The following is a 20,104-nucleotide window of genomic DNA, read 5'->3' as shown; positions in this document are numbered from 1 at the left end:
AAATAAGCTTTTACCTTAATTAATGAAAGATATGCTTGGGTGAAAACAACTTAAACTCAGAATTGGTTATCTTTGCTATATACTTTAAATATGCTTTTCAGAATATTGGCTTTAAACATATTAATATTTCATATCAGTATGGAGAATGCACGATTAATAAATTCACCCAAAATATGTTTCAGTTCTTTGGGTACTGGCTTAAAATGATACAATATAGTTGTAAAAAGTATCTACATCCTCATGTTTTTCAAATTAAGGAATGGCTTAAAATTACAGAACCTTTTTTTTTTTAACTTTGCTTTAGACTAGCATAATGTACACTAATTGCTAACTTGGTCTGCATTATTTTTTAAAGATCAAATGGGCACAGTGGTAATTTTCATTAATTTCATACAGAGCAGCTAATTAAAATTTCCATTATTATCTATCCATTATCTGGTTGTTTCCTTTGTTCAGTATCAGAACAGGATGTTAACAATAAACAATTTCTATATTATAGCCCTATTAAGTATAGTGATGTTTAGTTTAATGCTTTCGACTGTTTTGTAATTTGGTGATTTCTTAAATATTATGTTGTACCATATTGATAATGTTAAAGATAGTTTGACAATGACATTTTAAAATAGAAATCTCAGTATTAAACAGTTGTCGCTTCACTCTTATTAAAAAAAGTGGTATATAGTGGTTAAAGGAATGATTTGAGGACCATCATATTTGCATTTTATTCTTGCAACCTCACTAATTATTTGAGCTGCATTGTTTATTTCTGTAATGAGCCTATTAGAACTGATCTTCAAGGACAGTCTACCCTCAATCAACATGTCAGCATGTTTTCAAAATTTTTAAATATAAACTTATGTGAAACCCCAAAGTCCTACAAAGCTTAGCAAAAGTTATTTGTTCTACAAAGTTTTATATTTTCAATCATGTTCTATTAGATTATGTAGTGGGAGATGAGGGTGGGTTGAGCTCCAAGCTGGTGTATTTGTTCATAATGAATTTTTTTTTTTGGTCGGTTGTGGCGTTTGAACTCTGGGCCTGGGCACTGTGCCTGTGCTCTTCAGCTCAAGGCGAGCGCTCTACCGCTTGAGCCACAGAGCCACTTCTGGATTTGGAGAACAGAGTCTCACGGACTTTTCTGCTTGGGCTGGCTTTGAACCTCGATCTGGCAGATCTCAGCCTCCTGAGTAGTTAGGATTATAGGCGTGAGCCATTAGCTCCCGGCTCATAATGAAATTAATAATCATAGGGTTAATTAGAAAAAAGTAACTAATACTTTTTGGTGTCCATAGTAGGATACATATGAAATGCCTGTTTTGCATCCTTTGTGTGCAGTCTTAACTTTCACAACAAGCATAAATTTTAGGTGTTTCTTACCTACATACCTTATATGAGCTAATTGGTTTACAGAGATTATTAAATGTATTTAAGGTTTCTAAAATTAAAGTGATTGAGGCATGATTCGAACCATGTGGTTTAGGAGTATGCTGTCCCCAGCAGTATTCTCAGTATTTATGAATAGACTTGACTCAAAACTCATCGGCCCTATTATATTATGAAATAATGCTGTATTAATCAAATTCTTCATTGCTCTGAGAGAGTTATTTCAACTGTGTTTCAGAAGTTTCAATTTATGAAGTTTCAATTTGTGAAGTTTCAGAAGTTTCAATTCTTCATTACTTTGAGCCATAAGGAAGACGAATCATCATGGTGCGAACACATGGCAGAGCATAACTTCTCACATTATGGTATACAGGAAGAACAGGAGTGGCAGGAAGAAGCCAGTGCCAAGATATACCCTTCAAAGTTGCATCTGACATTCGACTTTTTCCCATGTCTCTACTTTCCACATTCCCATCACCTCCTGATAGTCTATCCAAATTTTGAATCCATCAATAAATCCCTGACCAGGTCAATGTCCTGTAATCTAAGTGTCTCTAGGAAAACTCTGCCAAAATACTAACTTATGCATCCCTTGATTTGGTAAAGTTGACACTAATAATAACTATCCCTAGAGTTAAAATCTACTTGGAAATGTAAGCAGTTCAAAATTCATCAGCTATTCAGCAATTTAATATCCAACCATTGTGACAGAAACTAAGGAGTGTCAATAGGGTGCTAAATTGTTTCTTACTATATGGGGATACAGTGATAACAAGGCAGTCAATCTTCCTGCTTCATAGAGTATGTTCTAATTAGAAGGGAAAATACAGGGCACATGATAAACTTACATAAAGTTAATAATGTTCATGAGAAATAAAAAATGAAGATTAACTAGAATGAGCAAAGGAAGACTGATGGGTGGATACTTAAAGGATAGACTAAAAATCTTTCAGGCAGACAAAATGGCAAAATACAAGCCTCCAGGGTGCATCAGTAGGCTCTGTTTATCTATTAGTCAATAGAATAAGTTTAAAGATTATATTAAAGTGGAATTAGACTATGGACTTGTAAAATTTTAATTTCTTATACTAGTTCTCTTCAAAGTGGTATATGTAGTAAATAATTCTATACTAATATAACTTCAAAATTATGCTCTGTATTTATACTGTTAGAAGTATTTATGATGTTATTGCTTGTGAAGTAAGAGATGGGTAGATAAACTATAGGAATATATTTGGGCAGTGTGGCTTGTACCTGTAATTTTAGCTGCTCAGCAGATTGAGATCTGAAGGTCATGGTATAAAGCCAGCCCAAGCAGGAAACTACATGAGACTGTTATTTCCTTTTAATCACCAAAAGGCAGGGAGTAGAGCTATAGCACTACAATTGAGCAAAAACCTCAGAAACAACACCTAAGCCCTGAGTTCAAGCCCCAGAAGCTACACAAACAAACACACAAAACTACAATAACAAAATACCTCCAAACTACAGGAATATAGAAATTATTTCAAAGTAATGTTTTTATTTAACCATATTATTGATGTGGCAATTCATCCTGCATTTTCAATACCCACTTATCTCCTAACAAAGGAATAAGGCCATTGTAACAAAATATGGGAGCTGAAATGTAAAACTATTTTTGTTTAGTAATTGTTATGGACAAGTTTAAAAAGTATCATTCTTTTCTTGAGACTGACTACATTTAGATACAGTGTGTGGTGGTTGTCATATTTGAAGTTCCTCATACAAAAAAGATTGCTAAAATAGTGAAAATATTGTCATAGAACTATGAACCAAGTACAGATCCCCTAAATGTAGGTTTTATTATGCCTTCAATATTTATTATTTAATGGGCCTTTTAAAATTCAGAAATTATCAATGATGGATTACTGTTGCATTTAGGAGGCATCATTCATTATTATGAACACTTTATAAAAATCCAAATGATAACATTCTTAAAGTTAGTGTAGTTGCATGTACGTCAAAAACAAGACTCAAACTAGAGTTTTATTTCAGACTACATTTATAGTATAAGAAAGCAGAAATTATAATTAGTGACATCTAGGAGGTAAAATTTAAGGTGTTAGTACATTGAATGTATTTATATTTTCTTCCCAGGCTATTGCCTGAACTACTTATATTGTTATAGCAAGGTAATGAAGCCAAGGAACTATGAGAAAGGTTAGGAATATTCTTATGTGCTTGAAAAATTAAAGACTATTTGATATTACATAGATGCATTTCTTAACTCTTTTCCAGTCCTGATTCTTGAACTCTGTGCCTGGGCACTGTCCTTGAGCTCCTTTTTCATCTAGAGTAATGCTCTTTCACTTTGAGCCACAGCCCAACTTCTGGTTTTCTGGCACTTAATTGGAGATAAGAATCTCAAGGACTTTTCCTGCCTGGGCTGGTTTCCAAATGCAATCCACAGATCTCAGCTTCCTGAGTACCTAGAATTACAGCCATGAGCCACCAGTGCCTAGCAGTCTCTTGACTTTTTAAAGTTATTTTCCAACTTGAAAGTATCAGTTAGGAAGAGATAGTTGCTGTAGAATGGTTTGAGCGTCCTAATTTGAGACCATTTTGTTCTTTGTTTTAATAAACTGTTATTTGCTTTTTGAGATATGGTGCTATTTTGATATTTGTTATAGATTTTGGTTTTGTAATAATTTTATTTTTGTTTTAGAATGGACTATAAATACCTTAAAATAAACTGGACTCCCTATGGTTAATCCTTATTCTGGACTGTTAAATTCTGTAGTTCAAGCCTATTCAGGCTATTCAGGGCATGAACACTAGCAGTACAGTTCTTTTAAAGTGGATAAAGAAACCTTGGAATATTATATCATATAATTTTACTACTAAGTTTTTAACACACAAAAAAATTGTGGGCTGAAGCTGGGCTCTGGTAGCTCATGCCTATAACCCTAGTTACACAGGGAATGAACACTGTTCTTTTTTTTTTTTTTGGTTGGTCGTGGGGCTTGAACTCTGGGCCTGGGCGCTGTCCCTCAGCTCTTCAGCTTAAGGCAAGCACTCTACTGCTTGAGCCACAGTGCCACTTCGGGTTTTCTACTGGTTTATTGGAGATAAGAGTCTCACAGACTTTCCTGCCCAGGCTGGCTTTGAACTTCGATCCTCAGATTTCAGCCTCCTGAATAGCTGGGATTACAGGCATGAGTCACCGGCGCCCGGCTGAGGAACACTGTTCTAAGCTAGCCTAAGCACAGAAATTTGAGACTCTTGTCTCAGGAATAGCACCCAGACTTTGAGTTCAAGGCTCAAAACTGGCAACAACAAAGGAATAGAAATGAAAAGAAAAATAAGTGCCATCTATGTTTCCTGAAGAACCTCTTATTCTGAAAAATTGGGGAAGAATTGTGATAGGCTCTGAGTTCAAGTCCTGTGGATGGTACAACTATAACAACAGAAAAATTGTCTGGATAAAATAGTTTCAAGTTATAGTACTTGCATACTACACACACACACACACACACACACACACACACACACACACACATTTAATTACTAGTACAGCCAGCACACACACACACACACACACACACACACACACACACACACACGTTTAATTACTAGTACAGCCAAAGAAGGGAATATATTTTGTACAGAAATGACGTATATATTCTATTTGACTTTTAAAATATATATTCTATTTGACTTTTAAAAATCATTAAATTTATCTTCTTATTTCATAGGGTGGGCTGAAAAATAGCAAACATGAATGCACCCTATCTTCACAAGAGTATGTCCATGAATTACGATCTGGCATTTCTGATGAGAAACTTCTTAATTGCCTGGAATCGTTGAGGGTTTCTTTAACCAGCAATCCTGTCAGGTGGGTGATTCATATTATTTTGCTGTGATTCACATAATTTACATTGTACATTAATTTGTGAATATGTGACTTTAGCCTCAAATTTATCTGACCTAAGGTATAATATTAGCAATAAATGTCTAATAATAGTATTGTAGTATTGTTTGGATTGTTTATGCTGTAAGCATTAACAATGCATTTGGTTAAGCTAATCTTTAATTAATAAGCAATTTTTATTTTTTTAGTAGTTGTACAAAGAGGTTACAATTCCATGAGTCAGGTTATGAGTATAATGCTTCTTGATCAATGTCACCTCTTCCATAGTTCTTCCCCACATCCTCCTCCCATCCCTTCTTCTCAGGTTGGGTTAAAAATGGATAATTTTTAAGACTTGGAATATTACTTGAATATTTCATTCCTCTAGTTCTATGAAACAGGGCCAGAAATACCCACTTCCATGGAAACCTATTCATGTAACTCATATAATGATTGTTCAAATTACAAATAGTAGTTGGGTATTTTATTCCTTTTAAAAGTTACATTCCAGATACCCCCACAATAGGTGAGACATCACTTGTATTGAGGTTTGAAGCTACCTCTGGCAATAAAGTTAGTGAAAAAAGTTTTATCTACAATTAACCAGCATAATGCTGGAAGTAAAGCTGTGACTCACAAAGCTCAGAGACATCATCCAGATCCTGAGTTCAAGCTGTAGTGATGCCACCTGAAAAAAAAAGAATAACAAACTCTTTAAGGTGCTATACATTTTGGCTATTAGCTACAAAGGATAGGTAAGGGAGAGGCTTCTTGCCAATGATGGATTCCAGTGATGTGTTTTCATTAACAAAAGCCTTGAAATTAATAGGGCCTGCAATAAAATGACATAAAAAATGGTCAGCGTAACATGAAATGCTTGAGGATGTACTTATATAATTGTGAGAATCTTACATTCTGACTTTACTGGAGTATACAAAACCTTGTGAGATTTTATTCATGATTTCTACATATATATATATATATATGTATGTGTGTACATATACATATAGATATGTATAGTATCTATATATAAGAAATAATCTGTAATATCTATATATGTATAGATTTATAGAAATATACACATATATAGATGTACACACATATATATATACATATGGAAAAATATAATTATATATGATTATTTTTGTGCTGGTCTTAGGGCTTGATTTTAGGACCAGGGCACTGCCCCTGATCTTTTTCAAGCTCAAGTAAAGTACTCTTACCATTTTCAGCCACAGCTCCACCTCCAGCATTTTTCCTTGTTATTGGAGATCAAATAGCACAGGCTTTCCTGCTCAAGCTGTCTTTTAGCTAGGCTCTTTAGATTTCAGTCCTCTGACTAACTGGAATTGCAGGTGTGAGCCACCTGTGCTTGGCTTTCTCCTCATATATTACAGCTAAGTCTTGTGCAGTTTTTATCTGTACAAAGAACTTTCAAAATAATTTAAAATTAATTGGGTTTGGTTTATATAATATTTTATATAAATTATTTTTATAGCCATAGTTCATTTAGTAGAATTATTTTAAATTGTAGGTTTATGAAAACTTTATAAGCACAGAAATAACCTGAGATTTATTTTTAGATATTATAATGTTTAAAATGACGATCGTGCCTTTCTACTAGAATGCCCCAAAATTAATAATTTGAGCAAGTGATGTGAGTTCTTAGAGAGCATTATTCACCATGTTAGTGATTTGAGAGTTTAGTCCTAACCCTACTACACCAAAACCAGTAGCACTTGTAAAATAGTGATGAACACTTTGGCTGAAAATTTCAGTTGATTAACTGGAGTAGTTATTAAATGAATGATTAAAGATGAAATAATCAGCCGTGCATTGGTGGGTCATGCCTATAATCCTAACTACTCAGAGGATTGAGATGTGAGGATCACAGTTCAAAGCCAGCCTGGGCAGAAATATATGTGAGATCATTATTATTTTTTCTTTTTCTTTTAAATAGTTTTTATTGTAAAGATACTGTACAGTGGAGTTACAGTTAGATGAGTAAGGTAATGGGTACATTTCCTATCTCCATGAGATTCTTTTCTCCAAGTAACCATGGAAAAAGCTGGAAGTGGAGCTGTGACTCATGTGGGTGTACGGGTATTGGATGCCGTCCAAGTACCTGAGTTCAAGCCTTATGATTAAAAAAAAAAGAAGTGGCAAGTATGAAGTGGCTGTGGTAGTGTGTATATAATCATACCAGTAGGGAGACATGTTAACAAGATGATGATTTCTAGACCAACTTGTGCTACTGGGAAAATCTGAAAGGAGTTTGTCTATAGATATACAAGACCATATGTCAAAAACGAAAACAAAAAAAAAACAAAACAAAAAAGCCTCCAAAACACACAACTAGAAATTTTGACATTCCATAACGACGGGGGCACATTTGGACAGATTTTTTTCGTAGTAATAACCAGTCTTATAAAGATTGTGAGAAATGCTTGAAATCATGTGTGTAGCTTTAAGAAGTCAGCCTAGTAATAAGCGTCTCCCTCAAAGTATGGTGTCATAGTGAGTCTGTGTCAAGTCCTGATTTGCTTGAGGCTTCTGCACTCTTGTGAATGGTTTTCCACGTATTGTGAGTTAGGCTTGAAACCAGAAGCTAATGATCTCAGAGACATAGTTGCTGCATGTAGAAGCAGTCTACAGAGGGGCTGACTTAGCCCAGTAGGTCTTGTGTCCCCTTTTTGCTGAAGCTACTCTCAAAATGTAGAGAAGGTATGGCAGCGCTGCTAGTATATTTGGTGCTAGTGAAGGCCACAAACAGCCACTAGAGGAGGCAAATTTCCCTGAATTAGGAAGGCAGTCTGGCAGTGTATCTAGGAAATATTACCTTGTAGCATAAGCCAGCTTCTGTCCTCTATTATGGTGAACAATATGTTCACCCTTAACGGGCATGAAGTTGGCCATGTCTCAGTTATTGGAGTTGTCAAGAAGATTGAGGTCACTTCAAAATTATTTGCTATAAAATTGACGATATGACCTCACAGCCAATTGATGCCCTTGAGGATGTTGTAGAGAAGAATGGTACGCAGTTGGTGATGGTCAAGGCCTAAGCGAAAGTGTTCTGTTTCCTCCAGTATTTGGGTGGAAACAATATTCTTCAGATAGTGTGTATCCACTCGCTGAAAAACGTGAGTAAGCTCACCATCCATATTGTGGAAATGGTGAAATCACATATGATTCTGGGAAATTCCTACCCAGTCTATGTGGGGCAAAGTATTGCATCTGAGAAGGTGCCAGAAATGGTGGGCATCACTGGTGGCAGGAATGAGGGTAGCAACCACGAGAGCAGTGAGGAGTGCAGTGGCAACCTAAGTGGCCATAAGAGCAGTGGCCACAGGAGCAGCAGCCATGGGAACAGTGGCATTCTAGTTTCCTTGCGAGTCCACCCACATGGAGGAGGTGCTGCATTTGGTTCACAAGTGCACTCTCATGGAGGGCAAGAGTTTCAGCAGTCTGCAGTGAGAGCTTCCCAGCTGAACCACTGAGAATATTCAGCAAGCCATCAAGCCACATCCATACCACTGTGGTTGCTGAGCCCTTCAAATAAGCTGTCTGAGACCATGAAGCAAACATTCATCATCCAAAAGCCCTTGCCTCCTGCCCTTGACATGTTGACTTTTAAGGAGAGGGACTTTTCAACAGAAGATCCTAACTGACATCCTCTAGCAACTTGGCACTATAATGTTTAGAAGTTTACTGTTTTCCTATTTGAAGCTGAAAGAAAACCATGCTGTTTTGAACTTTTCTCTTTTCCTGACTGAAGCTGTTTTTCCCTAAAATAATGTTTATTAATGAAAGGAAGATGGAGAAAAGGAGCTATATAAAAGATGAGAGACTATGTTTGTCTTAAAATTAGTTATTTCATGTTTGGACCTAGATTGTTATAATTATTAAATTTCATAAGTATAATTGATTCATTCAAATGTGCTAAAAATGGTAGCATGAATTCAAATTTCAAAAGGTCAAGTGCTTATTGCCACAGATTTATGGTTTCTTAAGACGAAATACTGTTATATTCCTCAAGTCATTTTTAGGTCAGCAGGGCAGAAAAGTCTGTGACTCTTACTTTCAATTTACTAAGGAAAATGTGGGAAGAAGATATGTAGATCAAAGCGGTTGGAGTAGTCCTTGACCACAAATGCTTAGGAACAATGCCCAAGTCCTGAGTTCAAGCACCAGGACTGGCACACACACACTCAGAAAAAGTTTAATATTGTGATATTTGGATTAAATTAAAATTCTTAGCTGGGCACTAGTGAATCACTGTAATCCTTTGTACTTGGGAAGCAGAGATCTGAGGAGTCTGATTAGAAGCCAGACCTGGTTGACAAGTCTGTTGAGACTCTTATCTCCTATTAACCAGAAATAAAAAGCCAGATGTGGAGCTGTGGCTCAAGTGGTAGAGTGCTAGCCTTGAGTATAAATCCCCAGAGACAACACTCAGGCCCTGAGTTTGAGCACTAGGACCAGCACCCACACACAAAAAATCTGGAAGAGGATGTGTGTCTCAAGTGGTAATTTGCCAAGCTTGAGTGAAAAGCCAAGCAACAGTGTAAGGTCCTGAAATCAAGCCCTAGTATTGGCCCAAAACAACAATCCCCCTTCTGGGAGCAAAAAAGCTAGAAATGGAGCTGTGGCTCAAGTGGTAGAGCACTAGTCTTGAGCAAAACAGTTCAGAGACAGTGTCCAAGGCCCTGAATTCAAGCCTTTGGATTGGCACAAAGAAAAACATCTGACTTGAGTAAAAAGAAATAAGCTGAGTGCTGGTGGCTCATGCCTATAATCCTAGCTACTCAGGAGGCTGAGATCTGAGGATTACTGTTAAAATCCAGCCTGGGCAGGGAAGGCTGTGAAATTTATCTACAATAAACCACCCCAAAACCAGAAGTGGTGCTGTGGCTCAAGTTGTAGAGCACTAGCCTTGAGCTGAGGGGACAGTGCCCAGGCCCAGAATTTAAGCCCCATGACCGTAAAACAAAAACAAAAACAAGAGCCAAGCTTGATTGAAAAGGCAAGCAAGCTTCAAGACCACTGTTGGTTCATGCTTGTAGTTCTAGCTACTTTTGGGGAGTGGAGATGGCCTAAGTAGGAAAATCTGTGAGACATATCTATTAAAGAGAAAAAAGCTGGAAGTGGACCCAGGTACTGGTGGCTTCTGCCTGTAATCTTAGCTACTCAGATGACTGAGATCTGAGGATCACAATTCTAGGTCAGTCTGAGTAAGAAAGTCCACAAAACTCTTTATTTCCAGCTAACCAGCAAAAATCTGGGATTGAACTTGTGGCTCAAGTGGTATAGCACCACAGCCTTGAGCAAAAATATAATCAAATTAGAATGCAACATCCTGGATTAAATGACTAGTACCAGCACTAAAACCAAAACCCAAACAAATTTTACATATACCATGAGGTAGTAAGTAGTATAAGGAAACTGAGGCCTACAAAAGTTAAGTAATTCAAGCTAGATGACATCCTTAGAAAAGAGGAAAGACACAATTTACTGAAATCTGAAGATCACGGCTTGATGCCAACCCAGGGAGGAAAGACTGTGAGACTGATCAAAAAAATCTGGGAGTAGAGTGCTATTCTTTATCACATATGTTTAGGAACAGTGCCCAGTCCATGCCTGGGTTTGAGGCCCAGAATGGAAGTGGCTCAAAGGGTAAAGTGCCAAACCTGAGCAAAAAATGCCAACTAACTGAATTCAAGCCGCCAGTATTAGCACAAAACAAAAATCTGACTTGAATCAAATAAGCCTAGGATTAAAAAATAAAAATGTTAAGTTGGGCACTGATGGCCCTTGAGTATAAGTGGATCATACTTTGAGGCTAGAGAGGTAGAAAAATTTACAAGATCCTGACCTCTTCCCAACTCCTAATTTGGTTTGGTGATAAATACTTGTCATTCTAGACTAGGTAGGAGGCTGAGATTGGAAGGACAATCATTCTACGCCAATATGGACAAACATCTGGGACACTCAGTGGTGGGAAACTGGACGTAGTTGCACATGCCAGTTGTCCTAGCAGAGATGGGAAGCCTAATATAGATGGATGTCAGTTCAAGTGCTTGCCCTGTAGAAAGAAAGTCCCTTTCTCAAAAAGTAACTTATAAGAAATGAAGGTTAGAGGCATTACTAAGTAATTAAGTACCTTCCTAGAAAGTTTCAGGGCCACAAACAAAAAACAAAAATCCCCTACATGCACCAATATAGAGCTAAGTTTTATAATATGTCTAGCTTCAGGTGCACTTTATTTATTTTGGTGCAGCTCATTGGCTTGAACTGAGAGCCTATATGCTCTCCCTAAGTTTTTCTATTCAATGCTAGCACTTTGCCACTTGAGCGACAGCTCCACTTCTCACTTTCTTTGGTTGGTTAATTGGAGATAATATTCTCACTGACTTTCTTGCCTGGGCTGGCTTTGAACCATCATTTTCAGGTCTCATTCTCCTGTGTAGCCAGGAGTACAGGTGTGAGCCATTGGTGCCCAGCTTCATGTGCTTTTTTTCTATCAGTGAAAATACAGGCTTAAATGGTGGAAGAGTACCATTAAAATTTTAAGCTAGGTGCTGGTTGCTCACTCCTGTAATCCTAGCTACTCAGGGTGCTGAGATCTGAGGATAATGGTTCAAGGAAAACGTGGTCATAAAAGTTCATGAGATTTCATTTCAGCTAGTGTCTGGGTGCCATAGTGTGTACTTCTCATATGGAGTAACACAATTGGTGGGTTGAATAGTATATGCTTATCATCACAGTAACACAAGGAATCACAAATAGGAAAACTGCAGTCCAGTTGTCACAGGCATAAAGTTATATCTCAAAAATAACCAGCCTGGTGCTGGATGCTCATGCCTATAATCCTAGCTTCTTAGGACGCCAAGATCTGAGGATAGTGCTTCAAAGCCAGCCGGGGCTGGAATGTCTGTGAGACTCTTATTTCCAATTAATCACCAGAAAACTAGAAGTTGGGCTGTGGCTGATTAGAGCTAGAGTACTAGCCTTGAGCAAATGAGCTCAGGGCCCGAGTTCAAGTCCTACAACCAATCCTCCAAAAAGAGTATCCTAAGAAGGGACTGGCAGAGTAACATAAGTGTTAGAGCACCTTAGTAAGTGCAAGGTGTTTAAATTTTAATATCAAGAAAAGGTACATAAAAGTTAAAATACATAGGTATGTAAAAATCTGAGTTATATGACTTACGTTCTCTATAATGCAGATTGTTTCAGAATCTGATAGAGACAATTAAAACTTCTTTTAAAATTTTTCTTTATGGGTTTTTAGGGTTTTTTTTGGTGGTATACTAGAGTTTAAACTCAGAACCTTATACTCGCCTGGCCTTACTACTTGAGCCATTCATCTATCTACATATAGTTTTTGAAATACAGTTATTTTAAAAATGTACTATTGTACCTGGGCAGTAGTGACTCTCACCTACAATCTTAGATATTCAGGAGGCTGAGATCAGAGAATCTCAGTTTGGAGCTAGCCAGGGAAGAAAATTGGACTTGACTTCCAGTTATACCAGCAAAACACTAGTATTGGAGGCAAGTCTCAAGTGGTGGTTCACCAGCCATGAGCAAGTATTCTAAGTAAGAACATGAGGCACTGTGTACTAGCAGCACACACACACACACACACACACACACACACACACACACACAAACACGTACACGTGGGCACACACGAAATAAAATCAGAATGTTGTGGGACTTGATCAATAAGTATCCCCTTATAGAATATTTAATTATAATGAAGGCCACTCTGATACCAGGGTATCAGAGTCCCTAGACTCTGAATTGCCTAGATAGTATTACCAGTGCAAGAGAAGTGATAGACTAGCAGTACTGGCCTTCAAGCAAGATGCTTCACTTCTGAACAAAATTCTTTACACCTTTCTTTCCCTTTCCTGTCCTGTCCTTGAATTCCTGGGACTAGAAAGCCAGCAGGCAATGGTGGCAGCAGATGGCAATGAAGCTGTAACACTGGCAGGCAAAAATCAAACAGTAAAGTTTTTATTGAGCTGAGCAAAATGGCATGTCCTTAACCTAAATAGCAGTTTAATCAAGTAAGAAAAAACCTGTTTCATTCAAATCAAAGACAAAGTACACAAATACCATATTAGATCTGATTCAGAAACAGGAATGTAGAGGATTCCAGGTAAAAGGAAAAGTGTCTGGATCATGGCAATAGCATGCTTTAGTTCATCACTACTTGAAACAGGAAGGAGTTTGAGTTGCTTTCCCATGGACCAGTCAGAAAATGACATACTTGGGCTGGGAATGTGGCTTCATGGTATAGTGCTTGCCTGGCATGCATGATGCCCTGTGTTTGATTCCTCAGTACCACATAAGCAGAAAAAGCTGTAAGTGGTGCCGGGGCTCAAATGGTAGAGTGCTACCCTTTAGAAAAAGTTCAGAGACAGTGCCCAGGCCCTGAGTTCAAGCCTCAGGATTGGGAAAGAGAAAAAAAAAGAAAATGACATACATAGTTTGAGTCATGACACCAAAACATATCACAATAAATTCAGCTAATCTACTCCAGGTTTTATGTCCAGCATGAGAAAATATCAGAAGAGATAGGAGTGTAGTAAAAGTGATAGGAAAATTTAGTAGATCAAACATATAGAAGAGTTACAAATTTATATACCTGGTCTAGATATGCCATAGTAACTGAGGCCTTCAGCCCATCCTCAGGCATCTCCAACCTTGCCATCCTTAGGTATTTTATCATGGTACAAAACTGGACTTTAGGTTTGATAAGACTGGAATACTTAAAACATTCTAAGTTACCAGGGAGTTCAGAGGTGGCAGCAGGTAGTCTATAGTCATTAATGCCTTATGGTAGGTAATCTTTGGTCTGATTTTCCTAGATTCCAAGAAGGTAGCAAAGTGTAAGCTGCACAGAATGGTTTAGGAGCATTAAGTTGTCCCTGGCCATCCAGAATCATCTTTTGGGACACAGTCACTGTCCCAAGATGGGACTTATTGAATCACATTTGACCTCTTTGGCATGGCTGTTACTTAAATAATGCAGTGCCTCAGTGTGTCTGTGTATGTGAGAGGAAATGAAACAGAATGCCAGTGTCTTTTCCTTTGAGTCCTGAAAATCATCATCAAAGTCTCTTGGCCTTTTATTTTATTTTTACTTCAACTTCATTATCTTTAAGTATTTATATAACGTTTCAATTCAGCTCTCTTGGCCTTTATCACCTATTTTCTTTTTTTTTTATTGTGAAAATACTGTACAGAGGGGTTACAATTACATGGGCAAGATAATGAGTACATTTCTTATCAAGCATTGTAGCCTCCTCCTTTGTTTCCCCTTCCCATCCCATCCTCCCTCCCCACACAACTCACCCCCCACAACCCTCCCCCCCCACACCAAAGTTGTAAAGTTGGTTTTCGACATAAAGACTTGTACGTATCATTGTTGCAATGGGTACACCTGTATCCCTATTTAAACGATTTGGTTTTTTCCTTCCCTTCCACAAATTATAACAACATGAAATACAGTGAAAGCAGGGGTTATGCCATGGGGGAGGGACATACAAAGCAACAAAGAAATAATCTTATAAATGTGTAGGTCCCATGGTTTCCCTTATTTGCAATGACTAGTATAAGTCTGAGTCAAACAGAAAAGGTCAGTTAAGTTGATGTTAGGGAAATGAACCCTAACATATGTATTCAAATGTTTTTTTCTTTCATGCAATTGTTTCTATCACCTATTTTCATCACCTTTATCACCTTTATCATCCTCAATTTTTTAAAAAAATACTATGAAATAAGGACACTGGGTCTACCAGTACCATCTACCAGTACTATTTTATTGTCTATTTGAATCTCATCCTCAATTCTTTTTTTTTAATACTATGAAATAAGGATACTGTGTCTACCAGTACTATCTTGGCAATATGGTGGATGAAAGGGAATTTGAATAAACTGGTCCCATCTTGTCTTCTTGCTTGCTGAAGGTAAAGTCCCAGTCCCAGGTAATTGACCTGCCTGAATTCCTAGAGGCAGGGACAGTAAGACAATAGGTTGCTGGAGCTGCCAGTCCTGTGCAAAGAACTCACAGAACTCTGGAGCAAGCTGTGATCCTGCACCCTGACCAGGACACTATTTAGGTCCTGACCAGCTCAGGCACCATTTTGCACCATGCTCCCTGTCGCCTGCCTTTCCTCAGGTCACCATGTATTTCCACTTATGCTGTCAATTTGATTTGATATGGTTTGTTGGTATTGTTTTTCTGCTCTTTCTTTGCTTTACTACTCTTATGGCTAGGTTTTCTAACAGTGTTATGTATATTCGAGACTTGAGATTTATTGAGGACATGTGTCTGTTTGTAGTCACCAACTTTCTAATAAAGACTCCTAATTTGCCCTCTCAAATTGTGACTTCTTTTTATCTTGTGATTGAATTCCCCTAAAACAATTATTTTTCCTAAAAAAGGAATATTTGTCTTAAAGTAATAGAACAGATGTATAACAATAATAACAAAATAGGGTTTGGCACTGGTGGCTCATGCCTATAATCCTCAGCCTCAAGGAGGCTGAGATCTAAGGATGGAGGTTTGAAGCTAGCATGGATAGGGTAGTATGGGAGATTCTGAATTCCAGTAACTACCAAAAAAATTGATTTGTGGCTCAAGTTGTAGAGAGCTAGCATTGCGCAGAAAAGCTCATGGTCAATACTGAGGCCTTAATTCAAGTTCCAGTACTAGCATGATAATACTCTCTCTCTCTCTCTCTCTCTCTCTCTCTCTCTCTCTCACACACACACACACACACACACACACACAAAGTTAATAATTGGTGGTAGTAGCAAAGTCTACTGCTTACTGATCAGGAGACAGAAGTAGATGGAAGTGAACTGGTTCTCCCCCAGCTTGTCCCTGAGGGAAGAAGTTAAGCTCTCTACAACATCCATTTGTGATGGGCCTTTAACTGTATACCAGGGGTTACTTTGAGACTCCAGGTCTGAAATCCCTAGCTGGGCATCTTTCTTGCCTGTGGCTAGTATTTGCATTTTCTTTTATGTATGCTGGATTGTAAGAACTGGAGCTGAGGAGGAGAGCTTAGAGAGAATAACACTTGAAAAGATTGGCTTTTAAAAGATTAAAGAAACCTTGGGGAAGGGAAGTGAAAGTAAATCAAAGATTAGAAGAGAGTGTGGAGGGAAAGTTTTTGCAAAACAAAGTCAGTTCACCCCACATCCAAATTTTCCTCTTCTAAATTAACCATTTTGTAAGTTCCTTATTCTACACAGTTTTTCTAAGATTTTTCACTAATAGTTTAAGTATGGTTTTCATCTGCAAGGTGACACGTGGTACAAGAAATGTGATGGTTAAATAAGTTCTAAAACTGTAGCACAGAATGTTCCTCTTTGAAATTTACAGTGAACATCAACATGGATTTTAAATAATGCTTATAGAATTGCTATGAGAAGGAAAGTTACTTAACTTTCCTATCAGTGTTCTGAAATTTTTTAATGAGACAAACACCTTTTGTTTCTTATAACTGCCTATAATCACTCCATAGTATAAAGTACAACTCCTATTTCCACCAGATTTAAACTGTCTATAAACCATACGTTACTTCCTAGTTAACTTCCACTATAAAAGTCCCAAGCTGCCTCATAGAAACTAACAAATAAGCAACTGCAGCAAACCACAGCAAAGAATCAATCTTCCTATTGGAAAAAACAAATATGTAAATAAAAGCAATGAAGCAATACAATTTTAACAAGGAAGAAACCAATGTAAGAGCAAACCCAAGAATGAGAACAATTTATTTAAGAATTAAAGTGCAGAGGAAATAAAATATCCTATTGAGAGATAATTAATCTTGAGTATATAATATTTCATATAATAGAAAAACACACCCTGAAATGATAAAAAGCATTGAATGTTATGGTTTTAATTTCCTAGTACATTTATAACAATCACTAGGAGCTGAGTGCTTTTTAATTTCTTACAGTTATGGTGGCCAGAAATCTGAATCAAGGGAGTTACCTGGGCGCCTCTTTCAGAGGCTCAAAGGGGATCACTTCTTTTTTTCATGATTTTATTGTAAAAATACTGTACAGAGGGGTTACAGTTACATGAGTAAGTTAATGAGTACATTTATTATGGAGCCTTGTTACCTCTCCTTTGTTTTTCCCTAACCATCCCTTCCCTCCCCACCTCCCTAACTCCTCCCTCCACCATAGTTGTAAAGTTCCTCATCAACATAGTGTCTTTTATATCTCAGTTACAATGGGTCAACCTGTATCCTTATTTAAGCATTTTATTATTTCTCTTCCCCTCCCACAAATTATAAAAATGTATATACAAGATGCAGGGCACCCAAATCAAATACAGTGAAAACAGGGGTTATACTGTGGGGAAGAACATACAAAAGAAACAAAAAAAATCACATAGTACAGTATAAAAACATTAAAAACAATAGCAAATAAAAGAAACTCTTGTGTCCCTTTCTTGGGGTTAATTTCACTTAACATCATCTATAAGATGATATTAATAATGGTCATATGTACATAGCTTTTGACCTTTTCTGCTTGTGCTAGACATATACTAGTTATGGCAAATAAGGGAAACCATGGGACCTATGTTTCTTTGGGCCTGGCTTACTTCACTTAATACAATTTGGGCGATGTCATGCTTTCTGATGGAGGCTTAGAATTCCATTTTATATATATACCACATTTTTTTGATCCATTCATCTACTGAAGGGCTTCTGGGTTGGATCCATATCTTAGCTATGGTAAATAATGCTGAAATAAACATGGTTGTGCTGGTTGCTTTAGTATAGCCTTGTTTGTGATCATTTGGGTAAATGCCCAAAAGTGGGATTGCTGGGTCATAGAGGAGTTCTATGTAGAGTCTTTTGAGGAACCTCCATACTGCTTTCCAAAGTGGTTGAACAAGCTTACACTCCTACCAACAGTGCAGTAGTTTTCCCTTTTGGCCACATCCCTCCAGCATCTGTTAGTAGATTTCTTGATTATAGCCATTCTAACCCAGGTGAAGTGAAATGTCAATGTGGTTTTGATTTGCATTTCTTTTATGGCTAGAGAAGTTGAGCATTTCTTCATGTGTCTATTGACCATTCTTATTTCCTCTTGAGAGAAATTTCTCTTTAAGTCTTAACCCACTTGTTAATTGGGCAGTTGTTTCTTTGAGGATTTGTTGTTTGGGGATTTAATTTTTGGGTTGGAAGTATATTTTAGATATGAGACCCTTGTCTGTTATATGGCTAATGAAGATCTTCTCCCAATCTATGGGCTTTCTATTGATCTTGCCAGCTATGTTCTTTGCCATGTAGATGCTCTGCAACTTCATGCAATCCCATTTGTCCAACATTTCTTTGATTTGTTGTGTTTCTGGGTCTTTATTAAGAAAATTTCAGCCTGTATCAAGGAGCCCTATAATTTTTTCCTATTCTTTCCTGTAATGTTTTCATAGTGTCTCTGCTTTGACTTTGAGGTCTTGGATCCATTTGGAGTTGATTCTGGTGCAGGGTGAAATATACGGATCTAGATTAATTTTCTACAGATGTTAAACCAGTTTTGCCAGCACCATTTACTGAAGAGGCTGTCTTTTTTCCATTCTATTTTTTTTAGCTCCTTTATCGAAGATTAGATGGTCTCAGGTCTGTGGTTTCATTTCTGTGTTTTTTGTTCTATTCCATTGGTCCCCAGGTCTGTTCTTGTGCCAGTACCAAGCTGTTTTGATTACTATGGCTTTGTCATAGAGAAGCTCTTCCTAAATTATCTTTTAGCTTGGCTTGTGGAATTCCTTAGCTAATTGTATACAAACAGCAGTGTCTGCCTCCATCAGCACAAGTCTTTTTCTAAGTATCTGTGTCACCTGTGTAAGGATATTTTTCAATGGATTTAGGACCCACCCACATTCAATACAAATGTTATCTTGGTCCTTCAATTTTACCTATGAAGATTTTTTTTCCCAAATAAGGTATTGTTTAGCATTGGTAGGTGGATATTATATGCCCTGGAATTATGCAAATGAACATAATCCTTAAAACCATTGATAACAGCAGAAAAATTATTTTCCTGTGTATAGCATAAAATAGTTTTGAATAGCTAAAAAGAAAAAGCATTTGGTAGGTTTATTATCCATAATGTAGTGTTATGTACCTTGTTACTTATATAAAGGAAAAATTTGTGTTGTACTAAATTCTGAAAGATGTGTTATTATGTGGAAAAGTCACAATGGAATGTATGTGCTGATTTTATTAGTCCTTGTGCACTTACTCTCTGTAGTAGTCTCGGTCCTCAGTGGAATTCTTTAGGCCTCATATGGAGTCATTCTAGCTATAAACATCATTCTTTCCTGTTTTCGTACTTTTAGCCTAGTTCCCATTACCACTGGAACTAAGATCATGCTTAGAAATTATTTGCAGAGAGGAGAAAACTTTTCTCCATAAATCTTGAGGTTTTCTTGTTATCCCATTGTTTTCTTCTATTTATAGTTATATTTAATTAACCCCAGGCAGAAACTCATAATTACTTAAATATTGATGAAAAGTATTTCTAAAGCTGTTGCATAAGTATTTAATTGAACTTCATGCTCATTTGCCTTCTTAGGCCTGATTTCTGCCTTACCTTACCAGTTATGACTAATGTTTTTGGTTCTTCCTCTAGTAAAATAAAAATATAAATAAATACACACATATACACATTGTCCCGAGAAAAATAAAAATATTAATAAATACAAATACACACTAATATTTTGGAATATTAAATGGAGTCATGAATTTCAAATTCACATGGTATTTAATCAGTCTGATCAAAAAGGCACTAAGAAAATAATTACTTTATACTATT

The 20,104-nt window shown here is 37.1% G+C and overlaps 1 protein-coding gene across 1 annotated transcript in view; it reads left to right on the top strand.

Moving 5' to 3' along the window:
• The window catches only part of Diaph2 (diaphanous-related formin 2), an 805,268-nt gene that overhangs the window by 169,096 nt on the left and 616,068 nt on the right, over positions 1–20,104 (top strand). The window contains exon 6 of the mRNA XM_013033825.1: positions 5,100–5,239. Within this exon, the coding sequence (XP_012889279.1) occupies positions 5,100–5,239 (140 nt within the window). The remainder of the gene's footprint in view (positions 1–5,099; positions 5,240–20,104) is intronic.

Source organism: Dipodomys ordii, unplaced genomic scaffold (genome assembly GCF_000151885.1).
Source record: "Dipodomys ordii isolate 6190 unplaced genomic scaffold, Dord_2.0 Scaffold178, whole genome shotgun sequence".
Taxonomy (NCBI): domain Eukaryota; kingdom Metazoa; phylum Chordata; class Mammalia; order Rodentia; family Heteromyidae; genus Dipodomys; species Dipodomys ordii.
The sequence above is the reverse complement of the archived record's forward strand: the minus strand, read 5'-3'. Positions and strand labels throughout refer to the sequence as shown.